The 23,785-nt window shown below is 39.0% G+C and overlaps 1 protein-coding gene across 2 annotated transcripts in view; it reads right to left on the reverse strand.

Moving 5' to 3' along the window:
* si:dkeyp-72e1.9 (syntaxin-binding protein 4) overlaps positions 1-23,785 on the reverse strand; it is a 178,464-nt gene that overhangs the window by 42,855 nt on the left and 111,824 nt on the right. For both annotated transcript variants that reach the window (XM_047358074.1, XM_047358073.1), the window contains exons 13-17: positions 19,652-19,748; positions 15,346-15,473; positions 15,056-15,148; positions 13,457-13,522; positions 13,094-13,288 (exon numbers count right to left, since the gene is read on the reverse strand). In XM_047358074.1, coding sequence (XP_047214030.1) covers positions 13,094-13,288; positions 13,457-13,522; positions 15,056-15,148; positions 15,346-15,473; positions 19,652-19,748 — 579 coding nt within the window. The remainder of the gene's footprint in view (positions 1-13,093; positions 13,289-13,456; positions 13,523-15,055; positions 15,149-15,345; positions 15,474-19,651; positions 19,749-23,785) is intronic.

The following is a 23,785-nucleotide window of genomic DNA, read 5'->3' on the forward strand; positions in this document are numbered from 1 at the left end:
TTATACACACATTCACAATGGTGAGCTATAATGCAGCCACAGCTGACAGAAGCTGCCATACAATCAGGGCCACCGGGACTTCTGACCACCATCAGCAGGCAAGGCCAGTGTCTTGTCCAAGGACACAACGACTGAGACAGACAGAGCAGGGGTTCGAACTGGCAACCCAGCAGTTACAGGACAAACTTCTACCACCTGAACCACAGTTAGTGAAGTCTGCAGAGACAAATGTTTGTGCACTAGGCTTTCAGAGTCCTTTGGATTTTGTCTTAAAGGCTCATTTCAGCTGATATTGAATTCCTGTTTTCCATTGATTGTGCTGTGAGATTAAAACCACAAGTCTTAATATGTTCAATTTCACATACTTTTTTTCTCTGACAGCTGCCCAAAATGAGTCACATCCAAGGTAATCCAGTTATCGTCAGAATTTTGTTCTGCTTTGCTTTTTGAAGATTATATTTTCTGTTGAATAACTCTGTTCTACCTTCTACAGTCAAAACTCCTAAGGTGTCCTCTGACACCATTGTCTCTGGATCCCTACAACTTATAGTGCCTGTTGAGAATTAAAATCATGTACTTTTATGCTATTAGTTTAGTTTGCGTGTGGGAACATTAAACTGAGATTTAACATGAGTGAGCCTTGAGGAGGGATCACAGATCACAGCAGGAGTCTGATGGAACAAGGGTGAAACACAGGTTAGGAAGTTCTCAACAGCTGCAAGCAGTAAAAGCTGGCTGTTGGGACAATAAAGCAACAAACGTCGACTTTTGGGCATGGTATAGATACCACAAGGGAGCTTGGCTGATTTACAACACCAGATTGCATAAGGGGGAGGCACAGTCATTAAGCTTTGAAGTCAATAGTATAAAGATGTTCTGGAACTTGTAATGACAGACATCGGGGTAAAGACAGCCATGCTTTGCTGAAATCTGCGATCTCTCTCCGTAAGGGCCTTATGTAATTTTCTTTCTTTGTGTTATTTTGTATATTCATTTTGCATTAGAAATCATTGGACTTATTATCTTCCAAATTAAACTTGCATTAATCTTAATTTCCTGCTCTTCATCTGTTCTTTCTCACGACATCCGGACTGGGTGAGGTTGAGGCTGTGATAGCATTATTTTACCTCAACATGCCTTACAAAAGTATTCAGTCCACATCTGTCATGTTTTATTTTTACTTCATTATTTAGTGTTTTTGAAATATATTTGGTTTAACAAGTGGTCATAATCTATAATATTTTATAAGTGTCATTATAAGGTAAGTGATTATTGTCATATGAGACAATCTGCCGTTAACCAATATGTTGAGATCCAGCTGACTGCCGGCGCTATTCAATCGGGCTACTGCACCAAATTAAGTGGAGTGTAACATTTGGACAGTGACACCAACTCAAACACCGGCTTAAGCAGAATCCCTGTAGACTCTGTTTGAGAAGACTAATCATAACTCCAGAGTCCGGACGTTATAGTCATTGTCACTGTGCCCAAACTGCATGAAGACAGATGGAGCAGAGCAGTGAGCAGTGAAGGCAGAGCTAACATGGTTAGAGGATGCCTGGATGAGGTTAAGGCTGAACCTTCTACACCAGCAGTCATAAAAAATAAGTTATTGGCGAAGGACGAGCCACATCTTCATCCCCAGTTTGACACGTGGAAGAGAGTTTACTTAGTAACAGGATGTTAAGTCTGAGTGGTAAGGCTTGTCAAAAGAACTGAAAAACAAAAACATTTTCAGGAGCCCTGTTATGATGGAGCCATTGAATAAGGAGAATGAGACTGAGATTAACACCTCTGAAGAAGTGGGCCAATAGGAACCAGCTGGCTCTGATAAAGAAAGCTATGACAGTGTGAGTTGCAGCCAGCCCGGGTCCATACTTAAGGAATTGAGGATGAGACATGGTGGATGTAGATTTGTGGAGGGGTTTAATGTCTACTGAGCCTCTGAACGACTGTCAAGAGAACTGGTCTGGGGCCCAACTCAAGCAAGTGATGGTAAACAAGCCAATGTGCCATAGGCAGATCAGAGGAATTATGATATTATGATATTTACAATATGTCTTTATAACAAAACATTTTAAAAAACAGTCCGAAAATGATATATAGGCAAAAACAATAAGCTTATAATGGCCACCCCCCAAAACCAATTTACACTGGAGCAGAAATGAAGAGAGTTACCTTTATCATACATACAAAAATATAATTTAGGAAAATAATTACCATCAACAATAATAGCATTTTAGAAAAACAATAATACAGTCAATAGCTTGCTGCGGTTAATTATTTTCACATGATTGATAATGTTTAATCACATTTGTCTTAAATATGTTTTTACATTTATTAATGTTGTACAGTCTATGTTGTAGACTAACAGCCTGGTGAAAGCCATTGTCCTGGAAAAGGCCAACATCCTGATGATGCTGTCTTTTACCACCTTAGTGGCACAACAACCCCTAACCAGACAGTTGTTGGAACCCCACATTTTGTACCATGGGTACAAAATGAAAGGCCAGTACTTTCCAGTATTTTCTGGAACTTTCAAAATAAATCGCATTAACCTACTTCCAGCACAGCCAGGAAAAGGGGTAACAGCGAACTTCCTGTGACGTCAATGTCCAAATAAAATCACCGCTTTTGCAACAAGCTGACCTCTTCCACACGGGTCCCCAGAGGAACTGGATGGGGGACACAGTGCGCTAATGTCTCTTTGCTGGCAAACAGACATAACTCTCCATACAGGATCCAAGAGTATCATACGATCATGCGATCATATGCACTAAGTTAAGTAGGAATGAATTGCTGTTTGTGTATCCGGTGTTCATTCATCAACAGGGGTAATTGAGGTACAAGCGTTGGTTGACTTTCTCTCTGAAGTCTACAGAAGCAAACTGTGTTCCAGAGACCCTGTCTCTACGACGCACAGTGGAGCAGTTTTCCCAGTCTGAAGGAAGGACAATGGGACCGCATCACCGTGGTTACAGCAGTAACAGGCAGTTTGGCAAGCTGACAGAGCGAGCCGCCCCACCCCACAGCTACGGAGTTTAGCCGCAGTTAACCCTTTGTTCACTGTGGATGCTTTCTTCAAGCTTCGTTGCCCTGGACAACTTTTCCTCAGCACGGTTCATGTAAGAGGTTAAGTTTGGGAAGAGAGAAGTAATTTATAATTAAGTAATCTAAACATTTTTCATTTTATGACGTTTGGTTTTGTTTGTGTTGAAACTCAGCTATCTTAGTGCTAGTAGATTATCTGTTCAGCACATGTGCTCAGTTTGTGTGTTCTGTTTTTTTTTCAAGTTAAGACAAATTTATTTAAAGGGTGATTTTAAACACAAAATATTGGCCATAACACCCCGTCCACGCTTATGCATTTTAACCCTTTTATTAATAGTATTTTAAAGGTATATGTTAGATTCGGATGATAAGCTATAAGCTTCTTTTGTTAGCTTGAACTGCTAACAGCTAAGAAAATGTGCTTGCCTGCTAAAGATCATTTACCCAAAAAGGTTGTTAGTTTTCAATCCACTAAAATAATATTTCAGTCCTGTAGAGACTCACAATAAGAAACCCAAAATGCATTTAGAGAAGTTATACAACGGATGTTTATTAGTTTGGCGCTCAGACCCCAGAGGAAGACATGAATGCTGAGAATGACATGAACTTGAATGAACGTCTTAGAGTTAGAATTAGAATTGTCTTCTGCCCGGGATACTGCAGACTTGATGTTGATTGGTTGGAGCGGAGACACACGGAGGAGCCATTGGATGAAGCTGGAGGAGTGGGTGAGTCTCCCAGGTTGAATTTTCATTATCACTCCATTTCCCTTAATATATTATTTTACTAAACTTGATAACTAAGTAACACAATTAAGCCCATTTCTCAAAGATTTGGTTCTTATTCAAAATAATATTTCTTTAAATATTATTTTAATAAATAAAGGCAGCTAATTAAACATTAGTCTTCCTTATTCTTTAATTCTACTTCGTAGTTTAGTTGGATTGTTTTAGCATAGTAAAGAGTTTGTTGATTGCAATATGTTTTACTTTGAGATGACTTATTTTTGTTAATAAATTCTTGTATTTTAAGAAAGTGTGTGAGTTCATTCCATGTGTGTGCACAGTTTTGCTGTTCAATAATGTCAGAGCTTGGCTCATCCCTTTCAATTTTGTCCTAATACCACCGCCTTATTGGGATGGTATTCACAGGACAACCCTTAACAGATCAAAATATTATTTAATAAAATATTAATATTAAATAATATATTTATATTCATAATTACAACACAGTTTAGAATGGCATATGTAGGAATTGCACATGGTGTGATGTTGAGAAGGCTGAAAAAACAGACATCACGCCAGGTCCTGTTACTGAAATGGGGAAAGTAAGAAATCCAGTGGCCTCCAGTTCAGACACAGATAACATTTAACCCTAGTACCCAGAAGAAAACAGCACAGAAATGTGCTCACAACAAATGATAGAAACAGACCAACTGTAACCATAGGGACACGCTAGAAAAAAGGTTTGCTCCATTTCTGCAAGACTCTGACTCCACAAAGGAAAGCTAATTTTCAAACATCAATGAGAGGTAAAAGAACATATTGCACCCTAAACGGTTTCCTCCTCAACAGCTTCAGAAAGAGCCAGCCACCAGATCACAAATCCTAATGAGATTAAACCCCTTTTTAGAAAGAAAAACACCACAGGAATGAAGGGTACCACCTCCTGGATCTGGGGTCTGGTTGCCCATCTGGGATATCATTACCTGGACCTGGGAGTACAGAGTATGTATGGTGTATGGTGTCCATTCTTGGCTGGGTGGGTGGGTGGGTGTGAGTGTTTGTATGTGTACGCATGAGGGTGGGAACGTGCGATTGTGACTGTGCATCTTAGGGCCCCCATCAATTGTATTCTCTTTATCCTTCTTTCTCTCCTCCGAGGCCAGCTTTATGCAGGGGAAAGAGGGGGCATTGCCCCCTGAAACAAATGCCTGGTCCCCTCAAATCAATTCTCAATCGCACAAGCACAAGAGCCCACCTTGCCTCTCCCTCCTCCTCCTACACTTAAGGGCAAAATGTAGTTGCAAGTACTGGTCCTAGTGGACGTACACGCGGACTCAAAGTGGACATCTGACGAACATGTCCACACAAAGCGGTGTCAAACAATAACTGCATATGCTTAACATTATAGTGCTGCTAAAAACATTATGCAGCTTCTGGCGCGACGTTTCTTTAAAAAAAGGGCCGGAGAGGGGGGGATTTCAGTACTGCACCTGCTGAAAAACACTTGCATTTCCTTCCAATCAGCACCCATGCATGACTGCATAACGCATTGCCTACACGTTTTGTACTCATCAAAAGCCGTGATTTCAAAGCCTTGTCCAACTTTTGACTGATGTTTATCAGGTTTAATGAAGAAAACGAAATGGAGATATGCAACCAAACAGACAAATTAGACCATTTTACTAATTTCACTTAATTATTTTGATGTTAAAGCCTGAAGAAGAAAATAAAATGTATGGCCACAGGTATTTTTTCTGAATGTTTAGTAACTCTCAAAATATAAGTGTTGATAATAGAGACAAGCATACAGTATTGTATAATTACAACATGCTGGCCAAAACTCTGTTCTATCTAGGTAACACTTTAACTCAAGGAGCTCTTTTCATGCAAGCATTTGTACTCCAACAGTTGAGGAATCATTTTGCTCGGTAGTTAACATGACAGGCTATAATGGGCATTACAGGCTAATATATGCCGAAGGCAGAATGTAATGCTATATGATACAGAGCAGCAAACAGAAAATGATGGATAAATAGGAAAATGTTACTTAGCTGTCTATTTGATTTTATTAGCATAATAATAGACCCAATGTTAACATTAACTACCTAAAGTAGGTTTGGGATATAAAATTGAAGGTACCTCTTAAATTGAGCTACATGAAAGTGTGGTAAGTTATATTGATATTGGCAATGGTATATTATTTCAACCTGGAAAGACTCACGAATGAGAGAAACACAGAGATGGCAATTAGAGGAGTTTATTAGCTGATGTTTGATTTCTTTTGGTGCCCGGACCCCGGAGGAAGACACGGATGCTGATAATGATATGAGATTGAATAAACATCTTAGGGTTAGAGTTAGAGAAGTCTTTCCCCCCAGGATCTCGATACTGGTGGTGGAGGGGGGGCCTGAAGAAATAAGGGAGTCAGAAGGAGCTTGAAGCCTGATGATGGAGATGGGGTGGAGGAGGGTCGAAGCTCAGCTGAAGAGCAAGAGATTCTGCATGTGAAGTTCTTTTAAAGCAAAGCCTGGAGGGATGATTGGCTGAAGAGGAATGTGGATCAGGAGCTCATTGGTTGGAGTGGAGAACGTAGTGGAGTAGTTAGACGGAGCCAGAGGTGGAGGTGAGTTTTCCAAGTTGAATTTTTGTCAAAACTCCATTAGTGTAATGCTTCAACTCTGTCAGAAATATATACTTGTCATAATCTGCCTGTGTTTGGGGTTTTGAGTTTGTCAGTTAGTTTAATTTCTCCACAATGCCATGTTCTTCATTTGCTTTATTTCAGTTCTTCAGGTTTATTAGATTCATTCTGGCGTTTAGGTTTTTGTTACCTCCCTGATTTTCTATATTTTATGTTTTAGTTTGTATTTCCTTATAGATCTGGTTACCTTCTGTTTATGTTCTTTTGGCAGTCTCGTTGTTTACTTTTGTCAGGTTACTTAGATGTTTTTTAGATGTTACCTTAGGTAACTGAGATGTTACCTCCCTTCACTACCCTGCTACTACCCAATCTGTGTCCTTTGACCTGACTGTGTTTAGTCCTACCTGCACCTGTAAGGTTTCTTTTTTTCATTAATGAAATTCTTTCATCAGCTTGCCATGCTGCTCCCTCGCTCTATCCTGCACTGTGGTCCAACAACAACTTCCCCTACCATGACAACACTGTTTTCTAATTTTGATTACAAAGCATTGCAGAACATTGATTTATTTCATTTACAAATTTTGCAGCACAATGCCAAGAAAAGCGAGGGTATAAAAGTATAAATATAACCTGTTTTTTGTTTTATTTTAATTTTATAAATATTTTATTTACTTGCCTAAGCACCTGCTTCCAAAAGTATCTGTGCATGTTCTGACCAGCATCAAATTCAATTGGGATGTGGTACTGGTCTGATTTTATCTTTCTGGGTATCTTTTGTACTTTCCCCCTTCAGCATGAAGCTGTCTCTCAATGTCAAGTCAAAGCTTAACAAAGTAAAGGCTGCATCTCAGTGAATATAAGATGAACTCTTAACAGCATTTTGGGCATTTACTCTTCACCAATATAATTACACAGTGACAGTTGATTCACCAGTGACCATCACTGATGTCAAGTTGGACAGATTCTCTTTTTCAAAATAAATGAACTATTGATGTGAGTAAAAAGACAATTTTGAGATGTGGAGTTTTTACTTTTCTGCCACACAATAACAACTATTTTGATAGAATTTTCCCATGAATAATTTCTAAACACCGTCCAATGTTGTGAAAGCAGCCCAAATTTTAACAACCTGCCCAAAGCTATTATTTTCCAGCCCAATGTGTATGCCCCTACATATATGCATGCCTAATATCAGCCCTGCTCTTCTCTATCTCTTTCTCTCCCTTTTAACTGTTTGCCACACCTCTCTCCCTTTCTTTCTTCTTTTGTTTCCTTCTGCTTTCTTGTCCATTGCATTTGAAAATATCCCAAAGCAATTTCTATTAAAGTTTTTTTTTTTAAATGTATATATCAAGCAGAGCATTATAGTAAAAGCCGTAATGCTCCACTTGTAAAAGTAAATCTGTTGGGTTTCTCAGACAATTCTGAGAGCTACTCTGCCAGACACGACACATATAAGAAAATAAGAAAAAAACACCAACGTTCTCATTTTTGTTAATAATGACTGCTGATGCTCAACAAATGGCTAAAAACTATGGAAGCAAATCGTTATCATATTTCAAATGAAAAAGCATTTACAGAAATGCTTTTTCATTTTAAGAATGCGGCTGCATTATTTGACCCATAAATAAAATTAGTAATCAATCATCCTATTTGCATTTGCATTTTCTTCTTCATGACTGCACATTTTATGCCATAATCAAAAAGAAAGCAAAGCAGACATTGCTTTTTTGTTTTTGAGTTCTGGGCAGTACTTTGCGGGCAGACCACGAAAACAAAAAAGCAATGTCTGCTTTGCTTTCTTTTTGATTATGGCATAAAATGTGCAGTCATGAAGAAGAAAATGCAAATGCAAATAGGATGATTGATTACTAATTTTATTTATGGGTCAAATAATGCAGCCACATTCTTAAAATGAAAAAGCATTTCTGGAAATACTTTTTCATTTTCAAATTTTACATTTCAAATTGCATTCCGAGCTGCGGGCGCAGCAGAGTGATGTCAGAAGCCGCTCTTCCTCAGCTCTCTGCTGATTGAGCTACCCATCTTGTTCGGTAGGGGCCGCTGTGCACGTCTATATTGCATTACATTGCAAACGTGCCAAGAAATTGATTGAATTGCAGCAGGGCCGAGCTCAATTTGTGGCAGTTGCAGGCAGAACTGGTAGTTCCGGTGGCAGGCTGTGGCATCCTCGTGGCAGCCGTATGGCCTGGGACATCCAGCGTGTTTTTAAGCATTTATTTATAATTTTCTGTGAGTGACAATTCAGAATAGCCGCTCGTGCTCTATAATAAACCGGCTGTTTGTGCAATAAATCTTCGTCATCCTTTCAACACGTCACACATACACATAGTGCTATTTATTTTCCATGTCAAGTAAATACAATCACCTTATGTTATGGGTCTAAAGCTGTCTATTAAATAATAATCAATAATGAAATCATTATTTAAAGGTAACAGGCTATAACAACAATGACATCCCGTTTGCCGATAATCAGAATTGGCATCACTTCCGGTGGCAGCTCCACAGACACTATTAACAATAATGACAACCCATTTGCCAATAATCAGCATCAGCTTCCACAAAAACAGCAGCAACCGAAATGGCAAGCTTTTACGGCCTGTGTGGCACCTTCTCGCATCCTCGCGGAATCCCCTGCCACCCTGTGGCAGGCTGTGGCAGGTTCGGTGGCAGGTTGTGGCGGAACTGCCACAGTCAATGCAGACGTGCACAGCGCCCCCTACCGAGCAGGCTGGGTAGCTCGGTCAGCAGGGAGCTGAGGAAGAGCGGCTGCTGACGTCACTCTAATATCCACTCCTTGTCAAGCACAACTTGCTGCAAAAATAATACCAGCCACTAATTCACATTAAACATTAGATCTGTGTCAGAAAAATCATTTTTATTCAATGAGCATCTTGAAGTAATGCTTTTAACAGAAATATAGTTAGAAGAACATAGTGAGACACCTACACTGATAGAGTCAACACCTCCCAATAACAATTTTCTAGATGAGATCAGGGAGCATAGGAGAGGGGTGGCCACCTTGTTTCAAGATTCACTAAAGTGAAAAAAGTGCTCTTGGGTAAATTTTACTGTTTCGACTATTTAAGCTGTACAGTGACAGGGTCCTGCTCGAGCCATGTTTATGAACGTTTACAGGCCTCTAAAACCCAAAACAAACTGTTTTAATGATTTCAATTACCTATCTGTGATATTTGTTAATTACGAGTGTTTAATCATTGTGGGAGACTTCAACATCCATGTTAACAAACCCCAGGACACAGAGGCAAACAAACTGTGATACACTGAAAAAATGTTGGCTTGATTCAACATGTTAAACAGCCAACAAACAAATGGTTACCTATTTTTTGACATGATCATCAGCTAGGTTCTGAACATTTCAAAGGTTTTTGTAATGAATGTGGCCCTATCTGTCCTTTTAAAGCGTAATTTCCATCAAATTATTTAATTAGTAATTTAAAAAAAACTTTTTTAAAAGACAGTGCCCCTAAGCCTTTAACAACTTTGTGATCCACTCTGTTCTGTAACTCTGCTGGTAGATAACATCCATTCTAAAATTTTAGACATCAGTGGGTCCATTGCTCCAATTAAGGTGAAGGTTGTCTTTGGTTAGAAGAAATCTCTGTGGAGAAATGCTCCACTGGTAAAACTGGACTGATTATTCAAGTACAGTTCAGTGGGAAGGACCAGGATGAGTGGTGCCGGTTTGTCCTGGCACCACATAAGAGAAGACAAGACATCATTTTAAAGGAATGACCAGTAAGTCGGTGAAAATGACTGATGTTTACATCTGTGGTAAATGCCAGATTATCACTTTGCCTCGAATAGTCTTTGTGACATAGTGGGATTTGCAAGGATTCAGACCAATGGAGTGAACCTGCTTGTGGGTGTTCAATCAACCAGCTGTCTTTGACCCTATTTAACTATGCTTTGTTGTCAAATTTAACCCTTGTATGTTGTGGTTAATCAGCTGATTCTGAAAGGTCCAGCAGTTGACACCAATGTATCCTACTCCAGAGATTCTACTAGCTATGCTAGGTGGGCAATAATCCCAAGCAATCTTACTAAAGTGGATGTGATTTTTAATCAAATAATAAAAAGGCTAATCTAAGGCTAAGACCCTGGAAAATAATAAAATATCCATGAAAAGTGAGCAGGATACAGGAACCCTTTCAGATCAGAGCCAGAATTATCATAACTCTAGCAAGGGTACTCTGTGTCTGTTTTATTTAGGAAACAGTTTTATTTAGGTGTATCCCAGAATTTGAAGACTGTCTCCCTTTCTACTCTGATATCCTTTACAGACAGTTCCCCTTTGTCCCCTGCTGAAGACCTATCATGTGACTCCAGGAGGGAATTAAACTAAACCCCTTTAAAACTCAGCACGTGCCTTTCATTATTTAACCAGTCAGAAACTCAGAATTTAAAGTTAAAGACACCAAATAAAAAGAAGAAAAACTCCCAGAAGTTTTGTGTATAAAATAAAAATGTGATCAAAAAGGATTAAGTTATATTAGAATAAGGTAATCGGATACAAGAATCAAATGGTTATATGAAAAGGTTGACAAGTTATTTTCCCCAAAATACTAGCAAAAGCTCTTTAATTCCCTTTTGTGAGGGATTTGTAATCGTCCTTTTTCCCCAACAAAACTCCAAAAAACACCACTATCAGCAGTGCTCTAAGCATATTTATGAGTTGATAGCATGATTAACATATAAGGAGGGATTTAATACACACAAAGCAAAGTCTGTAGGGCAAGGAGGGGGTGGCCGTGGCACTGCAAGGACTTCCTTTCTGGTCTCCTCGGCTGTATGTCACTTTCACTGTCGTACTGGATACAGATCGCAGAAGGCTTTTCTAGCTCTCGAGGGACCCTGGACGCCCCCACATGGATTGCATCTACTAGACTTCCCCTCGTTGCCCTCAACTGGTGCCAGGAGAGGATTGAAGAACTTGGACCAGGGAAGCCTCTGCACAGCTGGCACAACTTGACGATATATCGAGACTACTGAAGAAGGGTATTTCAATAGGTTAACTTTAAATTTTGACCAGCTATCTAAAGATGTGAAGTATGAAACACACAGAAAAGGATGGGAAGGACCCTCAGACGTGACAGCCTGGGTGCAGTTAATGCAGGTAATATAGAACCAAACTGTCTCACTGGTGGATCTGTGTGACGTTCCCAGAGAAGCGGGAATGTTAGGAACAAATTTGTATAACTATTCAATGTGTATGGATGCTTGAGGCAGCCGTGAAGTGAGGCAAAAGCAAAAAACAAGAGAATATTTTGTGATCTTGAAGGTGAGGTCCCCATTGGCACCCATAGCCAAATGAATAGACATGCACACTAGACCAAACTCTACCGGTACGGCTAAGGTGACAATGATTTTTGTGTCATATATATGTGTTTACTAAGTAGGAGCAAATCTCACCGTCATCATAGAAAAACAGACTCATACCCCTGGAAAGACTACAACTACACATAGTACTTTGATAAGACCTGAAGAATGTGGCAGTGTGGCCTGCTATAAGGACAGGGTATTATGTGATAAGGATGTGGAGAGGGTTGGATCCTAGATCACGCCACTTCTCTCCTCTTTATCTAATCTTACATAAGGATTGGGTAACTAGTTGATCAGAACCCCATCAACTGAAAGATGCCGGTAAAGGCCCTTTGGGGATGCAGTAGAATGCATCTGCATCTGCAACTGCATACAACCTCCTCTGATTTGGATGAATTTTATGGCTACAATGAACACCCACCATAGAAACTACTTCAACTATGGAAATTGATAAAGGTAGGGACATCTTATGATAAAAATAAAGAATCTTCTGTAAAAACAATAGTTAGAATTTAAATAATGCTGATAGGTGTCTCAGCTCTATGTATTATTATCAACTAGATTGGAATAGAGCCATGGAATCAAATTTATGCTTTCAACCTTTTTAGTGTTAAGTATTAAGGGCTCTGAATTGGGAAACTTTTGGGCTGCAGATTACATTGTGAAAACTGGAGGACTTGGTTGGTAGACTGTTGGAATCCGGACTGAGACCATTTTCATATCAAATATTTGGAATTCCAGTTTATTATAAGCATTTTTGGTTATGTTTTTTTCTCTTTTGCATTTTTGGATCTCTAGTTCACCTATATCGGATATTATTATTTTTATGGGATTATATGATTTACATTGACTATAAAATTTCTTTTGACAACCTGGATTTACATGTTTTTTGGATTACTTCCCGTTTTCCACCCAACGTTTACTCAGCTTGTCTCAGGAAGACGCTGCCAAGATGGTAGGAACCTTTCTCTCAGTCCACCGCCAAGTATTACACAAAAAAACATCATCAGCCTAACTTTTTATTGACTTTTTCACATTGTTTTAGTTCTTCAATGGCAGTAAAAAGACTGAGTGATTATGTTAAAAGAAACTGTAGGAGGTTTTGAAGAGTTGCCATTATAAACACACATGGACAGATGATTTCTGAAGAAAAGGATACAAAAAATGTCTTCTGATCCAATAGACATAGTAATGCCTCAGGACCAAAGTCTTACCGTGAGCATTACCAGTATGAACAACAGCTCCATTCTGTTGTTCATACTGGTAATGCTGATTACCAATTAAGGACTGAAAATTGAGGTTTCAGACTCACTTTAGCCTCTGGTCCACAGGCTTGCCTCTTGGCAGCCAGCTGGTTCTTCAGGTCTCTGATCTCAGCTTCTAGAAGCTGGATAACTTCCTCATAGTCCTGCTCAGCGCTGTTGGCCTGACGCTGCACTGCCTCAGCCTCAGCTGCTTGCAAGCGACTCTTCAGACGGGAGTTCTCCTCTACAGTCAAACAGGCTTTCTGCAAAGTTCACCACCGTATGTTGCGGTTAAGGTTTTCATGTGTTGTTCTGATGTATCGAAAATAACTAGTTGGAAATTACATTCTGCAAGTATATGGTTTAACATGTCAGCAGCTTTAAAATTGGTTTTAAGCTCAGGATATGCAATTTCTTCTCTGCCCTCTCACCTCTGATGTCTTATGCAGCTCCTCCTCCAGGCTTTTTTTGCTCTGTTCCATGTCTTTCAGAATCACCTGCCAAGAGAAGAAACAAATCAGTCAAGCAATGTTCTTCAGTTTGTATGTCAAGCTTTTTACAGAGAGAACTGCATTTACAGCACCTTGCAACACTAAATATTTTCACATTACACAACACAAACTTTCATGTGTTTTATAAGGGTTTATGTCATAGTCCACCACAAAGTAGTGCAGTGGTTCTCAAGCCTGGACCTTATAGCCCACAGCATGCTCGATTCAAAGGATAGTATTACCTCTCAGCATGCTATCAGGTACTGTTAATCACCTATTCATTTAAGTCAGCTGTGTAGCAGCAGGAAAACACCAAAAAACATGCGGGGCAGTAGGCACTAAGTACCAGGATTTGGAACAACTGAAGAATAATTGAAAGGAAAATTAAACATGGTTATCAAACGTTTTACAAATAAAACACAGAAAAGTGCAGCACACATTTTCATTTAGCGCCCCACCTGAGTCAATACAGCGGAACCACCTTTTGCTGCAATTCTAGCTACAGGTCCTCTGGGGGATGTCTCTACCAGTTCTCGACAAAGTGACCTTTATCAACAACATTTTCTAGGAACGCAGGCATCTTTTGAAGAAAGATGGATTTTGTCTTAATAAATCAGTAGTACAACTCATCACTTTCAACTTTTTTTTATTCTGTGCATCAGCCTCTGCCACATTTAAAAGATGACAAGAAAGTCCACAACTAGTAAGATGGCGCTCTGAAGGACAACTGCAGACTCCTGAGATAAGGGTGAACCATGGAGGACAAAGGACCCAGAAAAAGACTTCTATACCACCACAACACGTAGAATTTTCCTAGACTCCAGCAGAACAAAAAGTCCCCCCCCATAGAGGACCCCGAACCTCTGTACCCACAGAAACCCACCCACGCACCCCCTTTCTCCTACATTTTTTTCACATAACCTCCATCATCATCCAGTGCTAAACCAGCATCTATCAAACGTTGCCAAGCTCTCCCACCTCCTATACATCATCACTGCATATCAGATTGACAAGTATGTTTGTGTTCAGGACATTCCAGAAACAATTGATATATACAGGGTTTAGACTGTAAGATTACCAGCTGTGATTATTCCCAGGAAAAACATGTGCCCCCATGGGAGAATGGTGTAAAATCTTTGTGCTAATACGTAACAGAAGAAACAAAGCTAATAAGGTAAGAAACTGTAGACAACAAATGTGGCAACTTGCCACAGAAATAATACCAGCCAATAAGTCATGTAAATTGGTTTTGTTAAAAATTAGATCATTGTCAGGAAAAAAAGTTTCATAAATGTTCTGTATAGGAAGCAATTTTGCAGGCATCACTATCAAAGTACGATGTAACAGAGAGGATCTCCATCCCTTCCAGTCTTTAACATGGCAAAATGTGATAAAATCTTGAGGGGTGTGAATTTTTAATTGTTTAACTCTTTACTGTAGCTAAGCACGTCAGCTGATAAGAGGTTCCGGAAACAGATTTGCTCATTGCAGAGGAGTATTGACAGTATAAAGATAGGTTGTCAGAGAGAGCAAGTTCACCTTGAGCTGCTTCATCTGGGTCTGCAGCTGCTTCACCTCAGTCTGAAACTGCTCCATCTCCTCACTGCTGTAGCTGCACTCTGATTCGTAAGTCTGCAGATGCACACACAGTCATAAACATGCATCATGAGACCGTTCTTTCTGTCCATGTTTAATTGTGATCCCTTTTGTGTGTTCTCTTGACTTTAATCCATGCACCTCTCTCCAAGTGTTCTGTTGTTTTGGGTGCGGCTTATTAGTCATATGCTTTGGGTTGCTGCTGGCCCTGAAAGGCTCTGAGGTAAACTTACAAGTGAATGAAATGCTGATGTGTCCATCAAACTGGATGCTTCATGATAGGAGAAGGTGAAGGGACCTGATCCTAAACCCAACTCCTCTAGGTCCTCCTGGAAGAGGTTCTGTGAAGCTTCGACAAAGTCTAAGAGCAAAAAGATAAAATAATTGGTGCTGAAAACACTGGAAAAGTAAGACAAATTTTAATGACGTGTTTTACACATGTCATAAGTTTTGAAACATGTTCAAATTCATGCTTCAGTAGAAAATGATAACGAAAACGATATGTTGCTACTTTGTAAAAGAGCTTTAAAACATGATTTACTGTTGTTTTAAACAAGACAAAATCTTTTGAATTTACTGTAGGGAATATACCAATACTATTGTCTCATATAGTGTTTAACCTCAACAGAATGTATTGTAATTTCACCCTAAAAACAACAAAACAAAATTACAGATGTACGCTCTAAAACTAACACCAACATTCATGTCCAACTCTACGCTTATGGTCCACTTGTGATAGTGCAAGGACAGCAACCCAGCCATTAGTGGTGTTAAGCATGCTCAAGTCATTTGCAGGATTCAGCACGGTGGAACGGCGGTGGGAGAACTGGGTCCCCTGTGAGTGCTTTGAGATGGGGGAGGGGTTCATGGTACCATCCACTGGTCTTTGATAAGAGTAACAATATGTACTGTGTTGTTAGTCTCCAAAGGTCTCCATAACATTGTAAAAAATGTCTAGATATTTGGCTAGTTGCTTTAAAAACAAATGCCGGGCGGTTAAGGATATTTGCTGGAGTGACAAAGTTACAAAGTTGGCAACACAGTGAAAATCTCGCTCACTCTTTTGCATCGTCTACAGATGAACTACAGACACTTCTCAAACATACAGTTTCCTCTTAATTAGCTTCTTAACTCTCCGTGTTTCAGGCTGTATTTCTAAACACCTCACCAATGGTAAAAATATTAAACCTTAAATACCCTTCACAACAGTAAATCATGCTTTAAAGCTCTTTCACAAAGTGGCACCATGTCACCTGTGCTCCTAATATAAATAACACATGAAGAACTCTGAATGGTGTTCTTATATATACTGAGAATTCAATCCTATAAGACTCACAAATGAAAAACACAAAGAAAGGCTATTAGAAGTTTATTTTTTATATACATTTCTTTGGCGTTCAGACCCCAAGGGAAGACCTGAACACTGCGAATGATGAAGGTTTAAATGAATATTTTTAGGATTAAATTAGAGATGTCTTCCCCCCGGGATCCGACTGGTGGTGGAGTGGAGGCCTGAAGGATTGGGTTGTTGTGAGTCCAGAAGGAGGAGATAGGGTGGAGGTGGGTCAAAGCTCAGCGGAAGAGCGAGAGAATCTTGCCATTGAGGATCTTTAATGTGAAGCCTTGGAGATGATTGGCTGAAGAGAAGGTGCGGACTTGACGGTGATTGGATGGGCGGAGATGCACGGAGGAGCCATTGGACCGGCTGAGGTAGGAGGGAGTCTTCCGGATTGAATTTTCATCAAAACGTCATTATACAGTACTGTGGAAAAGTTTTAGGCAGGTGCAAAAACATGCTGTTGTCTAAGAATGCTTTCAAAAATATAAATAATGATTGTTTATATTTATAATTTACAAAATGTAAAAGGAGCATACAAAAGAAAAATTTTAATCATATCAATATTTGGTGTTGCTAGTCTTTGACCTTCAAACCAGCATAAATTCTTCTAAAAACGTCAGGGATTTTGTAAGATTGTAGTCAGGTATAGGACAAACCAATTATCCCAAACAGGTGCTAATGCTCATTAATGTCACATGTAGTTTGAAAGACTGTCATTAACTGAAACACAAACAGCTGTGTAGAAGGCTTTAAACGGAGTGGGAAACAGCCAAACTCAGCTACCAAGCTGAGGTTGTGGAAGACAGTTTCATGTCACAGGTCACACAGCAACATGACACAATGTAGTTATACTGCATTAGCAAGGTCTCTCCCAGACACATATTTCAAAGAACACTGGTGTTTCAAGATGTGCTGTTCAAGCTCTTTTGAAAAAGCACAAAGAAAGGGCAACGTTAAGGATTGGGATGCAGTAGTCGGCCAAGAAAACAAGTGCAGAAGATAAAAATTACTTCAAGCTTATTTCCATTCAAATACGGAAGAAGTCCAGCAGTGCCATCAGCTACAACTGGCATAAATCAGTGGAATTCAGGTACACCCAAATATATTCTGCAGCAGGACAATGTCCCCCAAACTCACAGCCAAGGGCATTAGGATTTATCTTCAACGTAAAGAACAAGAAGTCCTGGAAGCGATGGTATGGCTCCCACAGAGTTCTGATATTAAAATCATCAAGTGTGTCTGGGATTACATGAAGAGACAGAAAGATTGAAGGATGCCTACATCTACAGAAGATCTGTGGTTAGTTCTTGCTTGGAACAACCTACCAGCCAAATTCCTTCAGAATCTGTGTGCGAGTATACCTACAAGAAGTGGTGCTGTTTTAAATGCAAAGGGTGGTCACACTAAATATTGATTTGATTTAGATCTCCTGTTCATTTACTGCATTTTGTTACTCGATGAAAATAAACAGTTTACTGAGTTTTTTTTTTAAACCTGCCAAAACGTTTTGTACAGTACTGTACTGTACTTAATTACAGATCAGGATCAGCTAAAATTGGTATCGGCAGGTCAAAGCTTTACAAGAACTGGAGATTGGAAATCAGCCACATAACTGATTGGTGCATCACTAATGCAAACAGTATTAAAGTAACAACGGGTTTGAGCTATTTTTTACTGCGATGAGTCGGACCCTCAGTGAAACGAAGAGCAAATAGGTCTTGGATTAGACCATCTAAATGCAAACACAATGGAGAGCACAGAGAGAATGTGATTGCTTAGTTCTTACTGTATATACAGTGTATGATGCCAACTACACCTCTACTTGTTGAAGGATACGCAACACAAGTGGGACCAAGTTATTGTATTGCATGTCACAAGTAAGTCTCAAATCTTTCTCAAGTAAATCCCAAGAGAAGACATGAAAGTCCCGTGTCAGGTCCAAGTCCAGAATTATAAATTTCTAGTGTTAAACAACTAATTTAACCAACTATGTAATTTAATCACAGAGTAATAATTAATAATTTATAGATTTATAAATTATCTTAAAAAGGTGTTTTTGTTTCCCAGAACAATAAGCAAGACAAACTAAACTTCACAAATGGCAGAAGATCAGCATCGATTTTGCTTTTTCCAGTAAATATTCACTCAAGCAAATTAAATAACCAAAGAATTAATGAACAGCAACAGCACAAGCCTGCTTTCACATTTCATGAGTGACATGAGTTAGATTAAAATAACAAACTTAATTATTTATACAGCTGTATAGACATATTTAGTAAATTAGAATCTGTGTTCCAATTAGTCTTGTGTGTCCGAAAAAAGTATCTGTTGAAAGTAACAACCTTTAGGTAGGTATTAAACATACTTTTCACTAAGTCCAAATTTCTTTATTAAAGTGTTTTTTTGGTCTGATGTAACTTTCTAATCTGAAATGTTGCGTTTTCATTAGCTGCAAGCTGAAACTTATTAAAATAACAGAAATAAAGACTTGAACACATCGGTCTTTGTGGTATTCATCTATATAATGTGTTTTACTTAGTGAGGGAGTTCCTGAAACAAATTACTTTTTCATTAATATTCTAATTTATTGAATATAACGGCATGGACGTGAAGCATTCGTGTGCATTTATATTATGTGTATATATACCTAAATCTGACTCTATCCCAAGACTTGTAATTGAGTAGAAGTCCACACTTCTACTAAGCAACAAAGCCAGAGAGCAAACATACAGCAAACCCTAGCAACATGGCAAAGAATATCAATGAGCAGGAATTGTCCTGAAATCAGTCTGTGTTCTTGGACTCTCTGTGAAAGGTAAAAATGGTGGAGAAATCCCATGAAGACAAACACAACATCGGAACTCATACATGCTCAAGCGCAGGTCTACAGGCACTGTTCTTGCCTGTAAAATATAACCAGCTTTTGTTGTATTTAAAGAATAACAGGTAAAACAGGAAATTCATCATACGTCTACACGAATCTTTTCCTTTGACTGATCACCTGGATACAAACAGACACATCATGCTTCCACAGGGTGACACTGAACAGCAATGTCACAGCCAGTCAGCAACATGGCGTAGTTACGCAGAGCCTATGATTTGACAGCATCTCGACACACATTTCTGCCCCTATTGCTGACAAACCTGGATGCATGCTTAGCTTGTTTCAGTGTGTGAGTTTGAGCATACATGTGCCTCACCTCCATACGCCACAGTGCCTTGTGGATCAGGGGTCAGGCTATGCCTCAGCTTCTTCCTCTTCTCTTCACTGACATCCAATCCAAGAAAGGACAAAGCCTGAGACAGAGAGACATTAATATAAAGACAGACCAAAAATACATATAAATACATAAAAATACATACACTCACAGCCTTATATCTCTAACACAGTGATGTTTACAGAATAAATAAGGAAATAATCAGCTTTTTTTTACCTTGGTAAAACTAAATAAAAGTCTTTACAGGGCAGGAACTGTCACGGAGTAACATTTTTGGACTTTGTGGCTTTGTGTTTGTTTACCTTTTGCTTAGATTTTTCTATTTTGGTTTTTGTATCATGTTTTCTTTTCTCCCTCTTCCGCCTCCTAGTGTTTACTTCTTAAGTTCTTTTATGGTGGTTTTCTTATTACTTTGTATGGTTTATTATTATTATTATTATTGTAATTATTATAGTTCTTGGTCTTCCCTGGATTCTCTAGTTTTATTTCTCTTTAGTATCTTTGTGTTTTATTATTTGTTCCTTTGCACTCTTCTTGTTTACTAGCTTATTTTCTGTTTCCTTTCCAGTTAATTCAGTCAATGTGGTTAGGTTAGTTTACTTTTGTATTAAGGTTTTCTTTATGGGTTCTTTGTTTGTTCTCAGGTTGTTATTGTTGTTCCTATGTTCCCTCTAGTTTCTCTGTTCACTTTAGTCAAGATTATTCTAGTTTTCTTATTCCCCATTTGACTATTTATCTTTGTCTATAGGTTTGCTTGGTCTGTGTTTCTGTTTGTTAGTTACTTTGCCCGTCCTCAGTCTTTGTATTTGTTTCACCTGTTCCTTCTGCTTCCCTGCCTCCTTGTCACACCTGTTCCCTGTTCTGTTGATTATCTGCCTTTGTTATCTCACAGTATATAAGTTGGTTTTGTGTCTTTGTTCATTGCTGGTTCCTTGTGTTCATCACACCTTGTTCTCGTCCATGATTATGCTTTGTTTTTTTTGCATTACCTTGCCTTGGGATCTTTTGCCACGCCTTGCCTTGGGAAACCTGCAGTGATTTTTTTGTAAGCTTTGTATCTAGGCTCTGGTTCGTTTCCTGTAGTGTTTTTGCTACGTTTCTTGACCTTATGAATAAATCTTTGAATTACAAAGATGATCCTGCTGAGCTCGTCTGCACTTTGGTCGGATCCAAAATCACATTGTGACAGGAACAATAGCAGACAGCTGCTATGTGTTTCTGTTTGTGATGGACAGCTGCTACTGGGCTGCTGTTACACTACTGTGGGGAATAAGTGCATGATGTCTGGGTTTACCTCCTGCACCTGTTGCCCCCGCAACCTAATCTCTGATAAGCAGAAGACAATGGATGGATGCATCTAACATGAATTACAGATATATTTTCTATATGAAAATCAGACTACTTAATTTCTTTCATTAAAATATCCCATGTTTTGCCTATTGTTCAGCATCTAAAAGTAAAAAAAAAAAAAAAAAAAAGGAAAAAGTAATAAGTATTTGGGTTTTTATTTTAATATAAATATTTGGTGGCCTGTGAGCACCTTCAAATTTACAAAATTTACTTGGCAAAACATTTGGACACCTCTGGCAATCATGCACAGTCAAGCTAAAAATGGTAATAAATGGGCACTCCAATTTCTATTCTCCTTTGACTACATACAGTGCCATTGAAAATTTTTTAGCAGGAGTGTCATATTAATTTTGACACTCAAGTAACTTCAAAGAATGTTGAAAGGAAGAATTGGGTACACAAGTTACAGAGAAGCCATACATGTTTAAAGCCATCAATAAGGTTCTGTCATGATTCAGGCTATTTGAGTGCTCCTCTTATGAATGCCAGAGTTCTTTTAAATTGGTTATTTTTATTTGGTAGGTTTCCTGACTCAAGCCTGTCTTTAAAACAAAGGCCATACATTTTTCAATAGGACTGAACTCAGGATCAGTCCAAAAGCTTAAGGTTAGCTGATTTTATCCCTTCTAATAACACTTGTGTTGGGTGTTTGGAATCTTTGTCCAGTTTGATAACAATAAACATTCCACTTATTCCACAACATTCCATCTATCTGTTGATTTGTGAAGATAGAAAATACAGAGTTAATCCTCCCTTTTAGTAAATGGTAAATGGCTTGCACTTGTATAGTGCTTTTTCAAGTCTGAGGACCCCAAAGCGCTTTACACTACAATCAGTCAACCACCCATTCACACACTGACAGTATGGAAGCAAATCGTTACTATATTTAAAATGAAAAAGCATTTTCAGAAATGCTTTTTCATTTTAAGAATGTGGCTGCATTGTTTGACTCATAAATGAAATTAGTTATCAATAATCCTATTTGCATTTTAATTTTCTTCTTCAAGACTGCTCATTCTTTTACTTAATTAAAATGAAAAGGAAAAAGACTTTTGAGATTTATTTTTTAAAATATGCCCCAGCAAATAGATACCAAAATTCAATTTGAAATGTAAAATTTGAAAATGAAAAAGCATTTCTGGAAATACTTTTTCATTTTAAGAATGCGGCTGCGTTATTTGACCCATAAATAAAATTAGTAATCAATCATCCTATTTGCATTTTCTTCTTCACGCCTGCACATTTTATGCCATAATCAAAAAGAAAACAAAGCAGATATTGCTTTTTCGTTTTCGTGGTCTGCCCGCAAAGTACTGCCCAGAACTCAAAAACGAAAAAGCATTCCGAGCTGCGGGCGCAGCAGAGTGACGTCAGCAGCCGCTCTTCCTCAGCTCCCTGCTGACCGAGCTACCCATCTTGTTCGGTGGGAGGCGCTGTGCACGTCTGCAGTGCATTACATTGCAAACTTGCCGAGAAATCGATTGAATTGCTGCAGGGCCGAGCTCAATTTGTGGCAGTGGCAGAACTGGTAGTTCCGGTGGCAGGCTGTGGCGGAACTGCCACAGTCTGCCGCAGGGTGGCACGGGATTCCGCGAGGATGCCAGAAGATGCCAGACCGGCCGTAAAAGCTTGCCAATGTGGTTGCCGCTGTTTTTGTGGAAGCTGATGCTGATTATCGGCAAATGGGTTGTCATTATTGTTATAGCCTGTTACCTTTAAATAATGATTTCATTATTGATTATTATTTAATAAACAGCTTTAGAACCATAACATAAGGTGATTGTATTTACTTGACACCGAAAATAAATAGCACTATGTGTATGTGTGACGTGTTGAAAGGATGACGATTTATTGCACAAACAGCCGGTTTATTATAGAGCACGAGCGGCTATTCCGAATCGTCACTCACAGAAAAATATAAATAAATGCTTAAAAACACGCTGGATGTCCCAGGCCATGAAGATGCCACCGGAACAACCAGTTCTGCCTGCCACTGCCACAAACTGAGCTCGGTCCTGCTGCAATTCAATCAATTTCTCGGCACGTTTGCAATGTAATGCACTGCAGACGGGCACAGCGCCCCCTACCGAACAAGATGGGTAGCTCGGTCAGCAGGGAGCTGAGGAAGAGCGGCTGCTGACGTCACTCTGCTGCGCCCGCAGCTCGGAATGTTTTTTCGTTTTCGAGTTCTGGGCAGTACTTTGCGGGCAGACCACAAAAACGAAAAAGCAATGTCTGCTTTGTTTTCTTTTTGATTATGGCATAAAATGTGCAGTCATGAAGAAGAAAATGCAAATGCAAATAGGATGATTGATTACTAATTTTATTTATGGGTCAAATAATGCAGCCACATTCTTAAAATGAAAAAGCATTTCTGGAAATACTTTTTCATTTTCAAATTTTACATTTCAAATTGAATTTTGGTATCTATTTGCTGGGGCATATTTTAAAAAATAAATCTCAAATGTCTTTTTCCTTTTCATTTTAATTAAGTGAAAGGATGAGCAGTCTTGAAGAAGAAAATTAAAATGCAAATAGGATTATTGATTACTAATTTCATTTATGAGTCAAACTATGCAGCCACATTCTTAAAATGAAAAAGCATTTCTGAAAATGCTTTTTCATTTGAAATATGGTAACGATATGCTTCCATATGACAGTAGTAGGCTACATCGTAGCCACAGCTGCCCCTGGGGGAGACTGACAGAAGTGAGGCTGCCATACAATCGGCACCACCAGGCCCTCTGACCACCATCAGCCAAGGCA

Source organism: Girardinichthys multiradiatus, chromosome Y, assembly GCF_021462225.1.
Source record: "Girardinichthys multiradiatus isolate DD_20200921_A chromosome Y, DD_fGirMul_XY1, whole genome shotgun sequence".
NCBI classification, from domain to species: domain Eukaryota; kingdom Metazoa; phylum Chordata; class Actinopteri; order Cyprinodontiformes; family Goodeidae; genus Girardinichthys; species Girardinichthys multiradiatus.